This window comes from Hylobates moloch, unplaced genomic scaffold, assembly GCF_009828535.3.
Source record: "Hylobates moloch isolate HMO894 unplaced genomic scaffold, HMol_V3 SCAFFOLD_1, whole genome shotgun sequence".
NCBI classification, from domain to species: Eukaryota; Metazoa; Chordata; class Mammalia; order Primates; family Hylobatidae; genus Hylobates; species Hylobates moloch.
In genome coordinates, this window is record NW_026652276.1 from 114,014,912 (window position 1) to 114,035,232 (window position 20,321).

The 20,321-nt window shown below is 45.2% G+C and overlaps 1 protein-coding gene across 1 annotated transcript in view; it reads left to right on the forward strand.

Annotated features, from left to right (window-relative positions):
• The first annotated feature begins 959 nt into the window (after positions 1 to 959).
• NIPSNAP2 (nipsnap homolog 2) overlaps positions 960 to 20,321 on the forward strand; it is a 35,216-nt gene continuing 15,854 nt past the window's right edge. The window contains exons 1-6 of the mRNA XM_032757993.2: positions 960 to 1,106; positions 14,193 to 14,332; positions 14,418 to 14,463; positions 17,543 to 17,637; positions 18,277 to 18,347; positions 19,802 to 19,942. Of these exons, the coding sequence (XP_032613884.1) occupies positions 1,015 to 1,106; positions 14,193 to 14,332; positions 14,418 to 14,463; positions 17,543 to 17,637; positions 18,277 to 18,347; positions 19,802 to 19,942 (585 nt within the window). The 5' untranslated portion in view covers positions 960 to 1,014. The remainder of the gene's footprint in view (positions 1,107 to 14,192; positions 14,333 to 14,417; positions 14,464 to 17,542; positions 17,638 to 18,276; positions 18,348 to 19,801; positions 19,943 to 20,321) is intronic.

Consider the following 20,321-nt stretch of genomic DNA (forward strand, 5'->3'; position numbering starts at 1 on the left):
AATGAATGGGAATGATGCAGTCCCAAGACCTCAAGAGGACCTTCCCAGTCCTTTCTCCTTAATTTTTTTTTTTGTGTGTGTGTATGTTTTTAAATTTTTTCCTCGTTTTCTTTCTTTTCTTTTCCTTTCTTTCTTCTTTCTCTTTCCTTCTTTTCCCTCCCTCCCTCCTTTCTTTCTCCTTCCTTCCTTCCCTCCCTCCTTTCTTCCTTCCTTCCTTCCTTTCCCTCCCTCCCTCCCTCCCTCTCTCTTTCTTTCTTTCGCGACAGGATGTCATGTTTTTGCCCAGGCTGGAGTGCAGTGGCACGATCATAGTTCACTACAGCCTCCACCTCCTGAACTCAAACGGTCCTTCTGCCTCAGTCTCCAGTGTAGCTGGCACCACAGACGTGCAGCATCCTCCATGCCCGGCTAATTTAAAAATTTTTTTGCAGAGTGAGGGCTCGCTATGTTGCCCAGGTTGGTCTCGAACTCCTGGCCTCAAGAGATCCTCCGGCCTCAGCCTCCCAAAGTGCTGGGATGACAGGCGTGAGCTATTGCGTCCGGCCCCAGAATGCACTTGTTAAAGCGTTGTGGGGCTTTTTGAAATGACAATATATTCATATACTACAAAATTTAAAAGACACTGGCGGGGTGGGGTGGGGGAAACCCCACTGCCACTGCCCCACCCCAGGCCCTGGATTCCCCTAGGCACAGTGTTACTCTTTCCTTGTGGAGTGTTTCCTGATCATTGAAGCTATGCCCTTGTCCCTTCTGCACCCGCGCTTCTGGGCACCGAGCTCCTCCCGCTGGAAGTGATCGGCTTGCACTGACTGCGCTTGGGCTTCGCGCTTTCCCGCAGCGGCCGGGCCTTGGCGCCTGTACGCCCCGCCGACCCCCGCGGCCGCGCGCCCTGCTCCCCCTGGCGGCCGCGCCCCGCAATGCAGTGGCCGCGTTGGGGCCCGGCCGGGGGAGGGGTCGCGCGGCGGCGGCGTCAGCGGCGGCGCCCGGGCGGTGGGAGCCGAGGCGGCGAGCAAGATGGCGGTGCGAGTGCTGCGCGCCCGCGGAGCGGCCTGGGCCCGCGGCCTCCTGCGGCGGGCGGCCCCCTGCAGCCTCCTGCCCAGGCTCCGGTGAGCAGCGCCGCCCTTTCCGGGAGCGGCCGGGGAGGGGCCGCCGCGAAGCCGAGGACGCGGGGTTTCCCGGCGCCGGTCTCCGCCCCGGTCCTGTCCCCAGCGCTGGTAGCCTCCTGGCCTCGGGGCCATGGGGCCGGAGCTGGGGTGGGGCCGGAGCTGGGGCGGGATCGGGGCGTCCTCGGGCTCAAGGTCACGGCGGAGACTGGCCGCCCTGCGGCTCCACCCTCGCCCGAGAAGGCGCCCGAGGCTCGGCCCGGAGGCCACATCCTCCGGCGGCGCTGGCCCGGCCTGCAGGGCCCTGACCGGCGCAACCCGGGGCCGGGGACAGGGACAGCGCGCGCCTGAGGCCGCAGGACTCGGACGCCGTCTGCTAGGTCCTCGCCGGAGGCTGTCCCAAGCCTGAGTGGCTGCGTCTGCCGACGACGTTGGTGACCCTGGCCTCTGTGGTGCTGTGAGTAGGGAATAAAAGCGTAAAGCATTGTCCCGGGCCAGCTCTCCGCGGACAGTGGGGGAAGTTAGAGCTTGGAGGAGGTCAAATCACTTACGTCTTTGAGTTGAAATTTAAAGCCGGCCGTGGATCTAAAAGTACTTAGAGTTATCAGCACTAAGTTCAGGTGTGGAGCTCTTGTTTAAACTTTTTTTTTTTCTAACTTTAGTAGATTGGACGTTTGGTTGTCCAAATTCATCACCTTGACATTTGCACGTGCTATTTTCCACATTCAAACAGCAAAGCTTATCCTGATTTACCAAGAGTTGCTTTCTCGTATTCATTGCTTTGGGTAGTTTAAATTACCAAAGGAACTGTGTGTTAAACTCGTCATGGGCCAGGGAGGTTTCAGTAACATGGTTTATTGTTGTTGTTGTTGTTGTTGTTTATTTATTTAATTTTTTTGAGACGGAGTTTTGCTCTCGTTGCCCCGGCTGAAGTGCAACGGCACGATCTTGTCTCACTGCAACCTCCGCCTCCCGAGTTCAAGTAATTCTCCTGCCTCAGCCTCCCAAGTAGCTGGGATTACAGGCATGCACCACCACACCCGGCTAATTTTTGTATTTTTAGTAGAGACCGGGTTTCACCATGTTGGTCAGGCTGGTCTCGAACTTCTGACCTCAGGTGATCCACCTGCTGCGGCCTTCCAAAGTGCTGGGATTACAGTCGTGAGTCACAATGCGTGGCCTGATCTTTTTAAAAAGATGAGTCTGACTTGGGAGAGGGGTCAGAATTAAGGGTAGTGGCCAGCTGAGTGGACGCTGGCAGTGAGAGTTGAGAGTTTGCTGAGAGCTGTTCTGCCAAAATATGAGTGCCTACCACGTGCCAAGCACTGTTGACTGTTGAGAGACATCAGTGAATAAGGCGTCCAAGGCCATCTGGAGCTTACCAGTAATTCAGGAGGGCTGGGGAAGAAGAATTCAGAACAGTTTAGGACCTGGTAAAGTTTGTGAAGGCTGTGTGCTATTCAAGTGGAAAAGCAAATAGACAGTCGGCAGTATGACTCCTCAAAGGAGATGTCTGGGCTACAGGTAACATTTAGGAGTTGTCAGTATATAGGAATGCTAAATGTTAATAGACACATGGATTTCATTATACTTTTTCGTATTTGGTTTACATTTTTCATCATAAAGGCTGGACACGGTGACTTACACTTGTAATCCCCGCACTTTGGGAGGTTGAGGCAGGAGGATTGCTTGAGCCAAGGAGTTTGAGACCAGCCTGGGCAACATAGCGGAACTCCGTCCCTAATGATAAATAAGTACATAAATAAAAATTTGTATAATGAAACTTTTTTTAAATCATAGGAAGCCGGGTGCAGTGGCTCAGGCTGTAATCCCAGCACTTTGGGAGGCCGAGCTGGGCTGATCGCTGGAGCTCAGGAGTTCGAGACCATCCCAGGCAAGATGACAAAACACATCTCTACAAAAAAAGAAAAAAATTAGCCCGTCATGGTGGCACACGCCTATAGTCCCAGCTACTTGGTAGGCTGAGGTGGGAATATGGCTTGAACCTGGGAGGTGGAGGTTGCAGTGAGCCGAGATCATGTCACTGCATTCCAGCCTAGGTGACAGAGCCAGACCCTGTCTCCAAAATAAAACAAAACAATAAAAACGCAAAAAACCATAGGAATGTGTGAGATTGCTTGAGGCGAGAGTGTGGAGAGAGAAGGGGCTGCAAAGCAAGCCCTGGGATGTGCAGTGTATATAGGCTGAATGTAGGAGGGGGAGCTGGCAAGGTCATTGTTATGTGACAGTGGCCAGGAGGAGGGAGAGAGTGCCATCTGCTGCCAAAGGGTTAGGTAAAATGACAGAAGAAAACAGGATTTGCCAACAGGGGTGTTGTGGGTGACCTTGCCGAATCAGTTTCAGCAAGGAGGAAGGGCGTCCTCCCGGGAGCCTCATCCCTGCCTGTACATTAGCCAGCGTATTTCACTTAGCGCTGCTCAGCAGCAAGCTTGGAATTCCCAGCCGCTTCCTGGACATTGCATGAGTTTCTCACAGGTGCTCAAAACACTGCTGTACCCAGGATTTAACTCCTCTTCCTTCTCCTGCTTCTCTTGGTTTCTTTTTGTCCAGTCATGAAACATTTTCCATGTGGTGGCCCAGGCCAGACACCAGATGGTCTTCCCCAAGCCCGTCCCTCTTTTTTCCCCCCATCTATCATTTACCAAATCTGTCAGTTCTGCCTCTAGTATGTCTTGAATCCACCCTCTCCATCTTCACTGCCCTAGCTCAACCCTCAGCAATACTCGTCTGGATTCCTATGAAGAGTGTGGGCTCGAGCCTGTTAGTGAAGGGGACGACTAAAGAATTTTTTTTTTTTCCTTGCAGATAGTCTTGCCCTGTTGCCCAGGCTGGAGTTTCATGGCATGACCACGGCTCACTGCAGCCTTGACCTTCCGGACTTAAGGGATCTTCCTACCTCAGCCTCCCAAGTAGCTGGGACTACAGGCCCGCACCACCATGCCCAGCTATTATTTATGTATTTATTTATTTATTTGAGACAGAGTGTCACTCTGTTGCCCAGGCTGGAGTTCAGTGGCGTGATCTCGGCTCACTGCAACCTCCACCTCCTGGGTTCAAGCAGTTCTCCTGTCTCAGCCACCTGAGCAGCTGGGACTTACAGGTGTGCACCACCACGCCTGAATAATTTTTGTATTTTTAGTAGAGATGGGGTTTCTCCATGTTGCCCAGGCTGGTCTCAAACTCCTGACCTCAAGTGATCCTCCCACCTTGGCCTCCCAAAGTGCTGACATTACAGGGATGAATCACCACACCTGGCTGCTAATTTTTAATTTTTTTGTAGAGAAGGAGGTCTTGCTATGTTCCCCAGGCTAGTCGCGAACTCCTGGCCTCAAGCAGTGCTCCCACCCTCTGCCTCCCAAAGTACTGGGATTGTAGGTGTGAGCCATTGTGTCTGGCCACACGTCTAAAGAATTCTAATCGGACATTTTCCTAATAGAAAGATCTCTATGACACAAACCTTGACTGGATCCTAATCCCTCCTCCCTGTCTGCCCCCATTCCCCTACCCACAAGAGCAATGAAAGACATTTTGGGGAGAACTGGGGACATTTTAATAGGGAGTGGATATTAGATATGATGGAATAATTGTTTTTCTCGGATGTGATGATAGCATTGTGGTTCTGTCATTGTGTTTTGGAGATGCATGCTGAAGGATTTACGGGAGAAGTATCATTATGTCCAAACTCTACTTTCTTTTTTTTTTTTTTTTTCCCTGAGACAGAGTCTTGCTCTGTCACCCAGGCTGGAGTGCAGTGGGGTGATCTCGGCTCACTGCAACCTCCACCTCCCGGGTTCAAGCAATTCTCCTGTCTCAGCCTCCCGATTAGCTGGGACTACAGGTGTGCGCCACCACAACCAGCTAATTTTTTTGTATTTTTAATAGAGATGGGGTTTCACCATGTTGGCCAGGATGATCTTGATCTCCTGACCTCGTGATCTGCCCGCCTTGGACCGCTTTGGCCTCCTAAAGTGGTGGGATTATAGGCGTGAGCCACTGCGCCCAGCCCAAAACTCTACTTTCAAATGGTTCAGTAGAAATTAAAAAGCAAATATAGGGCCGGGTGCGGTGGTTCACACCCGTAATCCTAGCACTGTGGGAGGCCAAGGCTGACGGATCACATGAGGCCAGAAGCTCAAGACCAGCGTGGACAACATGGTGAAACCCTGTCTCTACTAAACTACAAAATTTAGCCGGATGTGGTGGTGCAGGGCTGTAGTCCCAGCTATACAGGTGGCTGAAGCAAGATAATTGCTCGAAGGAAGTGGAGGCTGAAGTGAGCCAAGATCGCGCCACTGCCCTCCAGCTGACATGAGAGAACAAGGCCCTGTCTGAAAAAAAAAGAAATTAAAAAGCAAATATATACAGAGAAGAACTTTTAATAGTAAAATGTTCATTTTTAAAATCTAGATGCAGGGCAGAAAAGTCTTCATTGTCGTGTTTAAACTCCTCTGGATTTGAAGTTTCTGGAAATGAAATGTGTGGGAACAGGTCTCTGGAGCAGCAGTGTGAAAGACAGGGGTACTGGGGCTGGACGGAGTGTGATGGTGGGGAGGGGAGTCAGGGAGCTGCTGCTTTAAGGCAGGACTCTTCTTGGCATGGGTCTGTCAACCTCCTCTCTTCCCTGGGCCTGTGCTTCCTAATGCTGGTGCTATTTGCACACTTGTGGCTTTGGCGGTCACTGGTTCTGCTTAGAATCTCCCTTCCATGGGTATCCACCTGACCATCTGCTCCTCTTCTTTCCAGTCTTCCACTCAACAGGTACTTCGTTAGAGCTGGTCCCCAGGCTGCCCTTACCCCTGCCACAACAGCTACCTACTACCTTGTGTCACTGTTGAAGAGCTTGTCTCTGTTTGAGTTGTGATCCTGTTTGTCTGTCTGCCCTCACCAGCAAACTGAGCTCCCGTGAAGTCAGGGCTAGGTTCATCTGTGCCTCATCAGTGGCTGACGGGTGTAGTGCACAGTCTGTAAATAACAATGATCATATTGCTGGGCTCAGTGGCTCACGCCTGTAATCCCAGAACTTTGGGAGGCTGAGGCGGGCGGATCACGAGGTTAGGAGATCAAGACCATCCTGGCTAACACAGTGAAACCCTGTCTCTACTAAAAATACAAAAAATTAGCCAGGCGTGGTGGCAGGCACCTGTGGTCCCAGCTACTCAGAAGGCTGAGGCAGGAGAATGGTGTGAACCCGGGAGGTGGAACTTGCAGTGAGCCGAGATCGCACCACTGCACTCCAGCCTGGGTGACAGAGCGAGACTCTGTCTTAAAAAAAAAAAAAACAATGATCATATGAATGAAGCGCAGCATGCTCCTGCTGCCGCATCCTGTGGTCTCAGCGTTAAGTCCTTTCCCTTCTTCAGTTTCCTCTTCCCCGCCTGATCAGCACCCACGAGCTTCTTTTGAATGCACTGCTTTCTCTTCATCCCCACTGCCATCTTAACCCCACACCATCTAGTGAGTATTTATTGAATGCCTTCTGCATACCTGGTGCTGCTGGGCGTGGCAGCCAGGGCGCCCAGGAAGCATGTTCCCAGCCTTCGTTGCTGCAGCGATATACCATGCTCCTGCCACGCTGCTTTTGACACTTAGATTTTTTTTTTTTTTTTTTGGAGACGGAGTCTTGCACTCTCACCCAGGCTGGAGAGCAGTGGCGTGATCTTGGCTCACTGCAACCTCCGCCTCCCGGGTTCAAGTGATTCTCCTGCCTCAGCCTCCTGAGTAGCTGGGACTACAGGCATCCACCACCACACCTGGCCATTTTTTTGTGTGTTTTTTAGTAGAGACTGGGTTTGGCCATGTTGCCCAGGCTGGTCTTGAATTCCTGACCTCAGATGATCCGCCCACCTCAGCCTCTCGAAGTGCTGGGATTACAGGCATGAGGCACTGCGCTCGTCCGACACTTATATTTTTTTTGAAAACTTGACAGCATCTCACCCTATACAGGATAAAGTCGCCCTCTCCTCGCCCTCCAGTTTTATCTCACGGTCCTCCCACACGCCCTTCTGTCTTGCTAAACAACTTGCCATTCCAGACATATGCCATTCAGTGTCATGACTCCATGTCCCTGTACATGTTGTTCCCATTGACTGGAATTAGCACCTGCCTTGTCCACCTGTCTTGCCTGCCCTCCAAAACAGAGCCAGAATTCCCTTACTGGAGTCCCTCCTGCGCCTCCCAGGCCAAGCTGATGGTGGGTTCACTTGAGTTCCTGCAGTGTATGTCTAAGTTTACAGCATCTGTGGCCACTCTGGCTGTTTACCGATAGGTTTTTCCTGTGAGACTGAACAGGCTTGGCATCTGGTTTATCTTTGTATCCATAGAGCCTGGCATAGAATGCTGACTCGATTTCAAGTCTAGTGTTTTGTATAGTCCACCCTTCCTTATCCTCTGGAAAGTGCCCCGTACCATCTTGGCGATTGTCACTGTCAGTTAAGAACCCAGGCCCAAGCCAGATCTTATCGTTTGGGCAGCCGTTGGCATAGCTGCGACTCGAATGACTAGATGGGCTGGGCGTATTAGACAGCTTTGGTCACCTGACACTCAAAGATTTCAGTTTGACGGTTGGGGGTAGTACTGGGCCGGCTTGTTTTTCATTTGTCAAGACGATTGCTGCCCAAGTTCACAAGCAAATGCCACTCAGAGGTTATTTTGTGTGTGCTATGTTGATTTAGTCTCACCCCCTGCTCTGCATTTTTCAATTACTAGCATTTTCACATCCCTTACCTCATTGTACCCACCCAAAGGGGAATCCTTTTGGTATTATTGTTTGTTTGTTTTAGAGGCAGGGTCTTGCTCTGTTGCCCAGGCTGGAGTACAGTGCATGATCATAGCTCACTACAGTATTGAACTCGTGGGCTCAAGCGATCCTCCTGCCTCAGGTTCCTGAGTAGCTAGGACTATAGGCACGAGCCACCATGCCCAGCTACTCTTTTTATTTTTTTTTTGTAGAGACAGGGTCTTCCTATGCTGCCCAGGCTGACTTTGGTGTTACTGAAATATGAAATAAATGCTCAGTTGGGGAGATTTCTATTTCAAAGGCATCCTTTATTAGTGAAAATATTATCTGTCTATAAATATACATAATATATGTTTGCCTCTGTATTTCTGGAAGGATATACTTAAAACTATTAGTAGTCATTGCTTTAGTATTTCTTATTTTAAATGAAACTCCCTAGTCAGTATTTTTGGAAACTTTTTATTATATCCCTTTCTTAATTGTTCATAATTGTTATTCCTAAGCTTTTACAATTTATTTAACAAAAAAAATTGTAGACACAATTTCTGTTTAATGAACTTAAAATCTAAAATAAACACAGGAATTGGCTGGGCACAGTGGCTCACGCCTGTAATTCCAGCACTTTGGGAGGCCGAGGCAGGTGGATCACCTGAGGTCAAGGGTTCAAGACCAGCCTGGCCAACATGGCGAAAACCCACCTCTACTAAAAATACAAAAATTAGATGGGTGTGGTGGTGGGCGCCGGTAGTCCCTACTGCTTAGGAGGCTGAGGCAGGAGAATTGCTTGAACCCAGGAGGCGGAGGTTGCAGTGAGCTGAGATTGTGCCATTATTGCCCTCCAGCCTGGGCAACAGAGCAAGACTCCGTCTCAAAAAAAAAAAAAAAAAAAAAGAACACACAAATTACATAGTCCCATAAACAAATCTTAAAACTTTCTACTTTGTGTATCACTAATTTTATATGGTTGCTTTAAAGTAATGGGTAAGTTTCTTTTTTCTTTTTCTTTTTTTTTTTTTTTTTTGAGACAGAGTTTCGCTCTTGTTGCCCAGGCTGGAGTGTAGTGGCGTGATCTCGGCTCACTACACCCTCCACCTCCCGGGTTCAAGCGATTCTCCTGCCTCAGCCTCCTGAGTAGCTGGGATTACAGGCATGTGCCACCACGCCTGGCTAATTTTATATTTTTAGTAGAGACGGGGTTTCTCCATGTTCGTCAGTCTGGTCTCCTGACCTCAGGTGATCCGCCCACCTCCTTGGCCTCCTAAAGTGCTGGGATTACAGGCATGAGCCACTGTGCCCAGCCCATGATATTATTAAAACAGATATCCCTAAATGTAGTGTATGTAAAACACTTCAAACTAATTGACAAAATGAGCTTTCATTTTTATCAGAATATGGCTGGGTGTGGTGGTTCACGCCTATAATCCCAGGACTTTGGGAAGCTGAGGCAGGCAGATCACTTGAGCTCAGAAGTTCAAGACCAACCTGGGCAGCATGGTGAAACCCTGTCTCTACAAAAAAATACAAAAATTAGTTGGATGTGGTGCTGGGCACCTGTAGTCCCAGCTACTTGGGATGGGTTAGACAGGAGGATAGCTTGAACCTGGGAGGTGGAGGCTACAGTGAGCCAAGATCACGCCACTGCACTCCAGCCTGGGTGACAAAGTGAGACCCTGTCTCAAAGAAGAAAAAAATACAGAAGAGAAAAGCACAATATAGACATTATATGGAGAAAGCTGTGTGTCTTTCCCCTCTATCCCTTTAAACCATTCTCTCAGGGAAACCACCATTAATGCTTTCTTAATTTTTAGGAATTTTAATGTATAGTAAACAAATTGGAAGCATCTTCAACTTACATCTGCAAATGCCACTTAATACTATATGTTTTTATCTCACGCACTTTCAAGAAAAATTGCGTTTACTGGTATTGTTATTTTGCTTGTTTAAAGTGAGTTTGCTTCTTTTCAATCTTTGAAGGATGTGAAAAAGTGCTTTTATGTTTCTTTATAATTATTTATAGAGCACATTTTATTTGTAATTTATTTTATTTTATTTTATTTTATTTTTTTGAGATTGGGTCTTGCTCTGTCGCCCAGGCTGGAGTGCAGTGGCATGACTTGGCTCACTGTAATCTCCACCTCCTGGATTCAAGTGATTCTCCTACCTCAGCCTCCTGAGTAGCTGGTATCACAGGCGTGTGCCACCACACCCAGCTATTTTTTTTTTTTTTTTTTGTGGTGGTAGTAGAGACAAGGTTTCACCATGTTGGACAGGCTGGTCTTGAACTCCTGACCTCAGGTGATCCGCCTGCCTCGGCCTCCCAGAGAGCTAGGATTTACAAGCGTGAGCCACCACTCCCGGCCAATATATTTGTATTTTTAATATTTATAAGTTCACATCATTCAAAAATCTTTATATCTGGTTTCTGCCTATTTGAGACAATATCCTATGAATTGGTTTTTAAATTAAGAACATCATATTGGGGAGAAGACTGCTCTGTAATGTTTGTTGAAGAAAGCAAACTAGGCTGGGCGCGGCAGCTCACGCCTGCAGTCTCAGCACTCTGGGAGGCTGAGGCTGGCGGATCACTTAAGGCCAGGAATTCGAGACCAACCTGGCCAACATGATGAAACCCTGTCTCTACTAAAAATACAAAGATTAGTCGGATGTGGTGGCATGCACCTGTAGTCCCAGATACTCAGGAGGCTGAGGTGGGAGAATTGCCGGAACCTGGGAGGCAGAGGTTGCAGTGAGCCGAGATTGCACTACTGCACTCCAGCAAGTGCAGTGAGACCCTGCCTCAAAAATAAATAAATAAAGCAGCAAACTGATTTTTTAAGCGAAAAAAAAAAAAAAAAAGAAAAAGGCCGCCAGTATCATGTGAAATTTAGAGCCCTACTTCTAAAATACCATTGCAGCATAAGAATAGGAATTTGTATTATTGTAGTATGAAATCCATATGTTCATTTCATGAAGTACTGGGGAATTTGCTCTCATGAAGGTTTTTCTTGTCCCTTGTTTAAATTCCTGGTCCCCCTTTTTAATACCTGGAGTTGCTCTCTCTTTTCCTCTTAATGTTTACCTGGTGGTATCTGGGGGCTTAAGCAAGTCTGCCAAGCAGATTAGAAATACTGTTGTAGACTGGCCCATCAGCATCTGGACTTTTATGTCCAGAAGCACTAAGATTCTGGACATTTATGCTGGCCATTTGGAATCCCAGCACATTACTGATCTAGGAAAAGGCAGAAAAGATCTATGTGTAAGTCAGTTAGAGAGCAAAAGTAGCTGGGCACGGTGGCTCATGCTTGAAATCTCAACACTTCAGGAGGCCAAGGCAGGAGGATCACTTGAGGCCAGGAGTTCAAGGCCAGCCTGTGCAACATGGCAAAACCCATTCTCTATAGAAAATACAAAAATTAACCAGGCGTGGTGGTGTGCATATGTTGTCCCAGCTAGTCTGGAGGCTGAGTTGGGGGAATCGTTTGAGCTCTGGGGGTCAAGGCTGCAGTGAGCCGTGACCACACCAGTGCACTCCAGCCTGGGCAACAGAGTGAGACCCTGTCTCAAAAATAAAAAGAGAACAAAAGTATAAAGGGTATGCTGTGATATACCTGGCCAGAGGTAAGATCACCAACTATAAAAGGGATTGTGCAGAAAGAAGGGGCTGGGATTCACCAGGCTACCCTTCTGTATGATTCCATACATACGACATTCTAGAAAAGGCAAAACTGAGGGACAAGGAACACAGCAATGGTTGCTAGAGATGGGGAGAGGGGTTGATGATAAAAGGATTAACTTCAAGGGGTGAAGAAACTGTTGTGGTGGTTACATTACTTTAGGCATTTGTCCAAACTCAGTACTGTCTGCCAAAAAAGTACATTTTATTGTACATAGATGTAAACAAAAACCAAGAAGATGAAGGAAACTCAGTTTGTCATTTGATCATGGTTACATAAAGTTCAGAAGAGGGCTGAGCGAAGTGGCTCACACCTGTAATCCCAGCACTTTGGGAGGCCGAGGTGGGCAGATCACTTGAGGTCAGGGGTTCAAGACCAGCCTGGCTAACATGGCGAAACCCTGTCTCTACTAAAAATACAAAAATTAGCCGTGCACGGTAGCACACCATGTAGTCCCAGCTACTCAGGAGGCTGTGGCGGGAGAATCGCTTGAACCTGAGAGGTGGAGGTTGCAGTCAGCTGAAATGGTGCCACTGCACTCCAGCCTGGGCGACAGAGCGAGATTCTCTCAAGAAAGTGTGTGTGTGTGTGTAGAAAATGTTCAGGTAGTTCAGAAGGTTATACAATGAAAAGAAAAAACCTTTACTCCCACCCCAGGCCCAGTCATGTTCCCCAGATGTCATCATTCTTTAACAGCTCACTGTGTATGTGTATATATAGTGCTGTTCTGTGCCGGCTTTTTTACAGAATTTATCTCCGAGATGTCAGCACATCAGTGCACGTAAATCTACCTCATTCTTTTTATCGAGTGCATATTTTCTGATGTGGAGTATTTCCTAATTTATGTGACCAGTCTGCATTAATGGCTATTCAAGTGGCCTATGCCATGAAGAAAACTGGAAACGACAGTGATGAATATTTGTATACATTCAACTTTGTGCACCTGTCTAAATATAGCTGACCGTAGGACATAACTGCAAGTGTCGTTATTGGGCTGAAGTCATACACAGTTTCCATTTTTATTTGGATGATGCCACACTGCCCTCTTGGGAGGTCAATAAATTTGTATTCCTATTAGCTGGCATATGGGAGTTCAACATGCACATAGAAATTTGTGAGTAGGGCCAGTTGCAGTGGCTTACACCTATAATCCCAACACTTTGAGAGGCCGAAGTGGGAGCATTGCTTGAGGCCAGGAGTTTGAGAACAACTCGGGCAACATAGTAAGACCCCATCTCTACAAAAAATTTAAAAAAAATTCACCATGCAAGATGACATATGCCTCTAGTCCCAGCTTCTCAGGAGGCTGAGGTGGGACGATCACTTGAGCCCAGGAATTTGAGGCTACGGTGAACTACAGTGAGCTATTGCACCACCACACTCCAGCCTGGGTGACAGCCAAGACCCGGTCTCAAAAAAAGAAAGAAAAAAATCCATGAGTAAAGTATAGTTTGTGACTCGAGTCAAATTTATCCTCACTTTCTGAAAGCATTCGCAGTAGAAATTTAATTATAAGATGAAAATTAGCAAATTATGTGTTAATAAAGTTGGTATTCTGAGGTTTGTGGGGGCAGTTAAAAAAATCTTGATTTTTAAAGTTAATTTTTACAAATCTTGATTTTTTTTGGCCGGACTTGGTGGCTCACGCCTGTAATCCTAGCACTTTGGGAGGCCGAGGCAGGTGGATTGCCTGAGCTCAGGAGTTCATGACCAGCCTGGGCAACACAGTGAAACCCTGTCTCTACTAAAATACAAAAAATTAGCTGGGCGTGGTAGTGTGCGCCTGTAATCCCAGTTACCCTGGAGGGTGAGGCAGGAGAATTGCTTGAACCTGGGAGGCAGAGGTTGCAGTGTGCCCAGATCGCACCACTGCACTCCAGCCTGGGCGATAGAGCGAGACTCCATCTAAAAAAAAAAAACAAAAAAAGTCTTGATTTTTAATTTACTTGAGGGGTAAAATTTTTTTTAAAGAAAGAATGTATTTCATTTTCCTTGTATTTTTAAAATATTTTTATTGTGGTAAAACATAAAAATATACATAAAATTTGCCATTTAAACCATCTTAAGTGCATAATTCAGTGGCATTACTTACATTCACAATGTTGTACAATCGTCACCACTATCTGTTTCCAAATCAAGTAATATTTTTTAAATTGTGGCAAAACGTGCATAACATAAAATTCACCATTTTAACCATTTTTAAGCATACAGTTCAGTGGCATTAAGTATACTCACATTTTGGGGAAACATCACTACCATTCATCTTGAGAATTTCTTCATCTTCCCAAACTGAAACTCCTTACCCTAACCTCCCCTTTCCTCACCTCCTGGCAACCTCCGTTCTGCTTTCTGTCTCTGTGGGTTTATCTACTCTAGGTATCCATGTATATTTTTTCTATGTCAAAAATTGCTTTGAAAAACACGTAGCGCAAATTGCAAAGATAAATGTGGGCTCTCTCATAGGAGTGCCACACATTTTACATTTTTCTTTGCTTCTGCTTCTTGGAGTGCGTGCTGTTGCCATGGAAAGCAGACATTCTGTGGTAGCCCAGGTTCTGGAACGGTGCCTAGAATAGCTGCTCACTGTGTGTTTGCCAGGTGAACTGATGGATATATGAAAACAGTGTACTGTGTGACAACACCTTTGTTATTCCGTAGGACGTGGACATCTTCCAGCAACAGATCTCGAGAAGACAGCTGGCTAAAATCCTTATTTGTCCGGAAAGTTGATCCAAGAAAAGATGCCCACTCCAATCTCCTAGCCAAAAAGGAAACAAGCAATCTGTACAAATTACAGTGTGAGTGACAGGTTTGCTATCTTCATAGTTGACTTTTTTTTTCCCTTTGTTCCTAAGTTTATCGTTGAATTTTCTTTTGTTTCAGTTCACAATGTTAAACCGGAATGCCTAGAAGCATACAACAAAATTTGGTGTGTATACCAAACTATCCTTTACTTGGGGAAAAATAATGACTTTATTTGTTAGTTAATTCCACTAACACTTGATAGCATAGAGATCTTTCCTCCCTCTCTTTTGAAGCTGAACATTCAGAGGCTCTTAAACTGAGCTTCTTGTGGGATTGCCAAAGGCATTTTGATTTTAAGCACTCACACAGCTAAATCATCATATAGGCTATCAGACTTTAGAATGTTACCAGACTCTTATGTTTGGAGGAACTTTGCCAGGCTGTCTAGTCCATCTACTTATCCAGTGCTGGAGTCCTTTCCACAGACCTTCGTCACTGCCTGTCCTGAAGTAAGTTCCATCTCTGGACAGCTCTGGGTGTTAGGAATAAGAATTCACATCTCTGAGTCCTTCATTGATTCCCCTAAGTAAAACTGCCCTGTAAGAGTCCTGTATGTATTTGAACAAAGCTGCCATTTCTTCCCAACTCCTCTGTTCTCCAGGATCCACGTCCCTTCCGCTGATTCTCCTATGATTTGAGGTCTAAACCTGCTTACAGAATTTGTAAACTTTAAGACGAAAGGGGAGAACTAAGCTTACCGGCTTTTAAGTTAACAGAAATAGTATTTTAATGATCCATGGTGAGCAATTGTGAAGAAAAAGGTTTTTTGTTGTGTTTTGTTTTGTTTTTACCTTTAATATCTGCTACTTTCATAAGAAAGCAAAGAATTTTGTCCCTATAATCAGCATACTTTTTAGAAGAAAAACTTTTTGTTGTTTATTGTTTTGTTTTTGAAGTTAACTTATGAAATGTAACAATAGCATTGAATTTCTTGCTCATTCCAGCACATTTCTCTTTATTAAAAAATGCCCTTAAAACAAAGCAGATGTTTATTTCTAAGTCTTTTCTCATAAAAATGGAATTTTTCCCTATGCCGATGTTGTCCTGGATTACGTTTTCTGTCCTGTCTTACCGCTTCATCTCCTGTCTCGGGTTTCTGGCTGTCTGTTTATATTTCTGTTTGATGTTGTGCTCTCACTTCACACCCAGCATGTAGAATCACCTTGCTCTTCCAACTTCCCTGTCTGTGCCACTCACCTTATTTTACTCAGCCCGTTCCTTAGTTCTCTGTGGTGAGTCTCTCACCTAAGCCGTGCATTCTTCATTGGACATGTATTTTGGTTCTCTTGTTTCCTTCTCCATCTCCCTCTCCAAGCCTCTCGAGTCCCATTCCCAAGTAGCCCTTTTTCTGACTACCTTTCTGGGCTCCAAGCTATACCTGTGTCTCCTCCCTGCCCTGCAATACATTACCCCAAAGTTTGTCAGATTGATCTGCTTGAGTTCTGTTTTCTTTTTTTCATCACGTTTTTTCTTTTCTCTGAAACTTGCAGCATCTCCCTGTTTCCAGAACATAAAGACTTAACTCCTGCCTGGTTTTTAGGGGTCCCAATAATGGGATTCTGCCCAACCCATCCAGTTCTGGGTACAAGTACTGCCTGCCTTACAATCTCCATTCAGGTAAGGCCAGGGCTCCCAAGAGCAGGTTTGGGGTCCCCAGCAAAGAGGAGTGGCTACAAATCCATGTGTGACTTTGTGTTGGTGAAAAATCTAGGCCCCGTTGCCAGGCCCCTCTCTGGACCCCACCTGAGTCATGTGTACTGGGCTTCCTCCTGGGCACTGCCTCCAATGCAGGGTTGTCTATTCCTGCTCATGTCATGCGACCAAAAGGAAATGTTGGACGTACATTTCCCTAGCAGAATCCCTCTTTCCCTGTCCTCGATTTTCATCGATCCCATGTTATTTCTGAACATTGATGAGTCACACATCAGATACATTTAATATCAGATCCTAATTTAAAAAGTAAATGCTATTCTTCCAGAAGTACACATGATGTGGTCACTATACTGGGTCATAAAGATGTATGGGTTTTCAGTTTGTTAGACACAGACCGTTTTGGAACTTTTCTCTGTTAACCATTTATATATCCCTGGTCCTATGGAGCTCCAGTGCCGCAATCGGTTAGCACATGGTATTTACCTACCCTCGGTCCTGTAGCCCCAGCATCTGGTGGTGATCACTAGCTAAATATCGGTGTTAGCCAATAATGTGAACAGGTTCCATTTCTTGCCCTTGATCCCCTTTTGCATCCATTGTTGAATCTGTATGATACTTTTTCATCATAATTTTTCTATTCAAAAAGTGTGCAGGTTTTAGCTTTTCTCTTGGTGTGAAACAGTTAGCACTCTTCCCTTTGCCTTTCCCTGTACATTAGAATTTATACCATAGGAAAGCTTCCATGGAACCAAGCTCCACTCTGACACCCCTGTTAAATTGATACACTGCCGTGACCTGTCATGTTGCCCCTGTCCCTGCGCAATGAGCGGGAATGAATTGGTTGGTGTGTTCAGTGTGAGACTACGTGACACCCCACCCATCCCCTTGGCCCATTGAATTGAGTAGAACATAATTTATGCTTCGCATTGTGTCTTTAATTTTTATTCTTCTGCCATGTTGATGCCCTTGGGGACTATTGGAGGTTGGAGTCGCTTCCAGACTATGTTGTGTTCCAGCTTTGTCTTCTTGCTCCTTCCTGAAGGCCAGCTTGTTCTCTGCTCTTGTTACCTCTGCCTGCTGGTGCTGCTTGTGTTGTCTGCCTCTGTCTTGAACATTACTTTCCTCCCTTTCCATCTTCCTTATCTCTTCCGTGTTCTTTTCTACTATTCCCCGTCTCTCATTCTTCCTGTCTTTGGAACGAACAGAATGTTTTTTGGTGATGTTGTTTTTTTCTCCTCAAATGGAAAATAGTAGACCCATAGCTCCCAAAATCCTGGGACCTTTGGTTTTTCTTTATCATCTTTATACTGATTCAACAACTCTTCTAGATAGTTGGGGTATCAGAAACCTAAGCTTCTGATCAGCAGGGTGTTGGAATACAACAGAATTCAGCTAAAAGGTTAATTCCACATGCCATTTTATCATGATGTTCTAAGGTCAGTTGTTAGAACACAGAGTAGGTGGTCTTTTTCCTGTTACTGATCAGGTGCTGTCCACCTGGTCAAATTTTGCTGGTCGTTTAATTAGTGTTGCTGTTTCTTCTCTTTAAGTCAAGAGGTGTTGCCAAAGATTCACGAAGATAAACACTACCCTTGTACTTTGGTGGGGACTTGGAACACGTGGTATGGCGAGCAGGACCAAGCTGGTAGGAAGTGAAGTCTTTGGAATAAACACTTCTTCCTTAAGCCTTATGTAACACTTAAGTAATTTTCTAATTTAATGCTTGTTCTTATCATCAAAGCTTTCCAAGTCTCAGTCTAATTTTATGATTAAAGTAGTTTCTTCAACAATTCATTGCAAAAACGGTTTTAAAATTGTTTTTAATGTTTGAATCTATTATTGAACCATTATGATATAACTCATAGGCCAAAACATGGGGCATTACAGTTTTTTTGTTTTTTGGGACGGAGTCTTGCTCTGTTGCCCAGGCTGGAGTGCAGTGATGAGTATCTAGGCTCACTGCAATCTCTGCCTCCCAGGTTCAAGCGATTCTCCTGCCTTAGCCTCCCAAGTAGCTGGATTACAGGTTCCCACCACCACACCCAGCTAATTTTTGTATTTTTAGTAGAGATGGGGTTTCACCATGTTGGCCAGGCTGGTCTGGAACTCCTGACCTCAAGTGATCCACCTGTCTCAGCCTCCTAAAGTGCTGGGATTACAGGCATGAGCCACCACACCCAGCCTACAGTTTTGTGCTGTGTTAACATTATACCTATCTAGAACATTTTCAAGTAGTAGTATCATGAAATTCTAAATGTATAATATCTTTTAAAATGCATTTCAGTCCACCTCTGGAGGTATGAAGGAGGCTATCCAGCCCTCACAGAAGTCATGAATAAACTCAGAGAAAATAAGGTAATGATATTGAAAAATGTTTACTTAGACTAATGATATATAGATATTAGAACAGAATTAAATGACTTTTCTGTCTTCAGTTTTTGTTAATAAACTTCATTTTTTGTAACAAATTTTATTGTTCAGACTCCTGAAGTTGCATTTAAACATAAACAGTTGTAATACTATTAAAACAACAATTCTGACCGGGCGCAGTGGTTCACACCTGTAATCCCAGCACTTTGGGAGGCCAAGGCAGGCGGATCACGAGATCAAGAGATCAAGACCATCCTGGCTTACACAGTGAAACCCTGTCTCTACTAAAAAAAATACAAAAAAATTAGCCAGGCATGGTGGCGGGTGCCTGTAGTCCCAGCTACTCCGGAGGCTGAAGCAGAAGAATGGTGTGAATCCAGGAGGCAGAGCTTGCTGTGAGCTGAGATTGCGCCACTGTACTCCAGCCTGGACGACAGAGCGAGACTCTGTCTCAAAAAAACAACAACAACAACAACAAAAAAAACAATTCTTATTGTTCTTATTATAAAAGTCAATTATGCTTTGAAACTGATAAGGTAATACTTTGAAACCAGTGACTGGGCTGGGTGCGGTAACTCATGCTTGTAATCCCAGCACTTTGAGAGGCCAAGACAGGCATATCAGTTGAGGCCAGGAGTTTGAGACCAGCCTGGCCAACATGGCAAAACCTCATCTCTACTAAAAATACAAAAATTAGCCGAGCATGGTGGTGCACACCTGTAATCCCAGCCACTCAGGAGGCTGAGGCACGAGAATTACTTGAACCCAGGAGGCAGAGGTTGCAGTGTGCCAAGATTACACCACTGCACTACAGCCTGGGCAACAGAGTGAGACTCTGCCTCAAAAAAACAAAAAAACCCCCAAAAAGCTGGTGACTGGTGTATAAATCAGCATGGCAGACACAATTATCCCTGGGTGACCTAAAACTGTCTACTTCAGGAACTGTCTGTCACACACGTAGAGTTTATCTTGGGCTGACTTTGCTTTCCACCCTCCCTTCACTAGCAGGTGCTTGTCAATAGGGAGAAATTTAAAAGCCACACATCATTAAGAAAGAAATTATTTTGTATAGATTCCCAGACAAATATAAATAGGTTTTGAATTATCTGCTCTTTTGTAGTCTGCATGCTACTTCTATTGATGTGCCATCAAACACTGTTAGAAGAATCTAAAAATATAGCAAATTAAATTTGTTTGCATTGCCACCTAAATAATTAGGATGACCAAGTAATTTGGCATCTAAACCTGGACACTTGAGAATGAAAAGGAATGCTGTTAATGATTACGCAAGCTCAACAAATGTAAACTTGGACTATCTCAGGCCAACTGGGACCTGTTGATTACCCTATTATAGTATTCTGTAGGAACATAATTGTTACTGAAATGGGCTTATATGTAAGTATCAGAAGATTTCATGAGCACATTTTTTTCACTCAAAGGAATTTTTGGAATTTCGTAAGGCAAGAAGTGACATGCTTCTTTCCAGGAAGAATCAGCTTCTGTTGGAGTTCAGTTTCTGGAATGAGCCTGTGCCACGATCAGGACCTAATATATATGAACTCAGGTCTTACCAACTCCGAGTAAGTACAGAAATATAAGTTATTCCTTTTACTCCTCTGTGAAGAAGCACAAGCACTTTGTAAGGCTGACAACAGAACTTGTGTGTACATTCTGTGATGTGTGTTTAGCATTATAGATATATTTTAATATATAATATATATTATATTTATATATATATAATATATATATTTTAATATATAATATATTATATTTTTTATATATATATAAATATATATATATTTTATATATATTTTAAGACTGGGTCTCACACTGTCACCAAGGCTAAGCTCTTTTGCTTTTTATGGCCTTACACGTAATACTTATTATTTGATATTTTTCTAAATAACATTTGTTTTTAAGAAGAAAGACCTAAAATGCAGGATAAGGTACAATATGTAA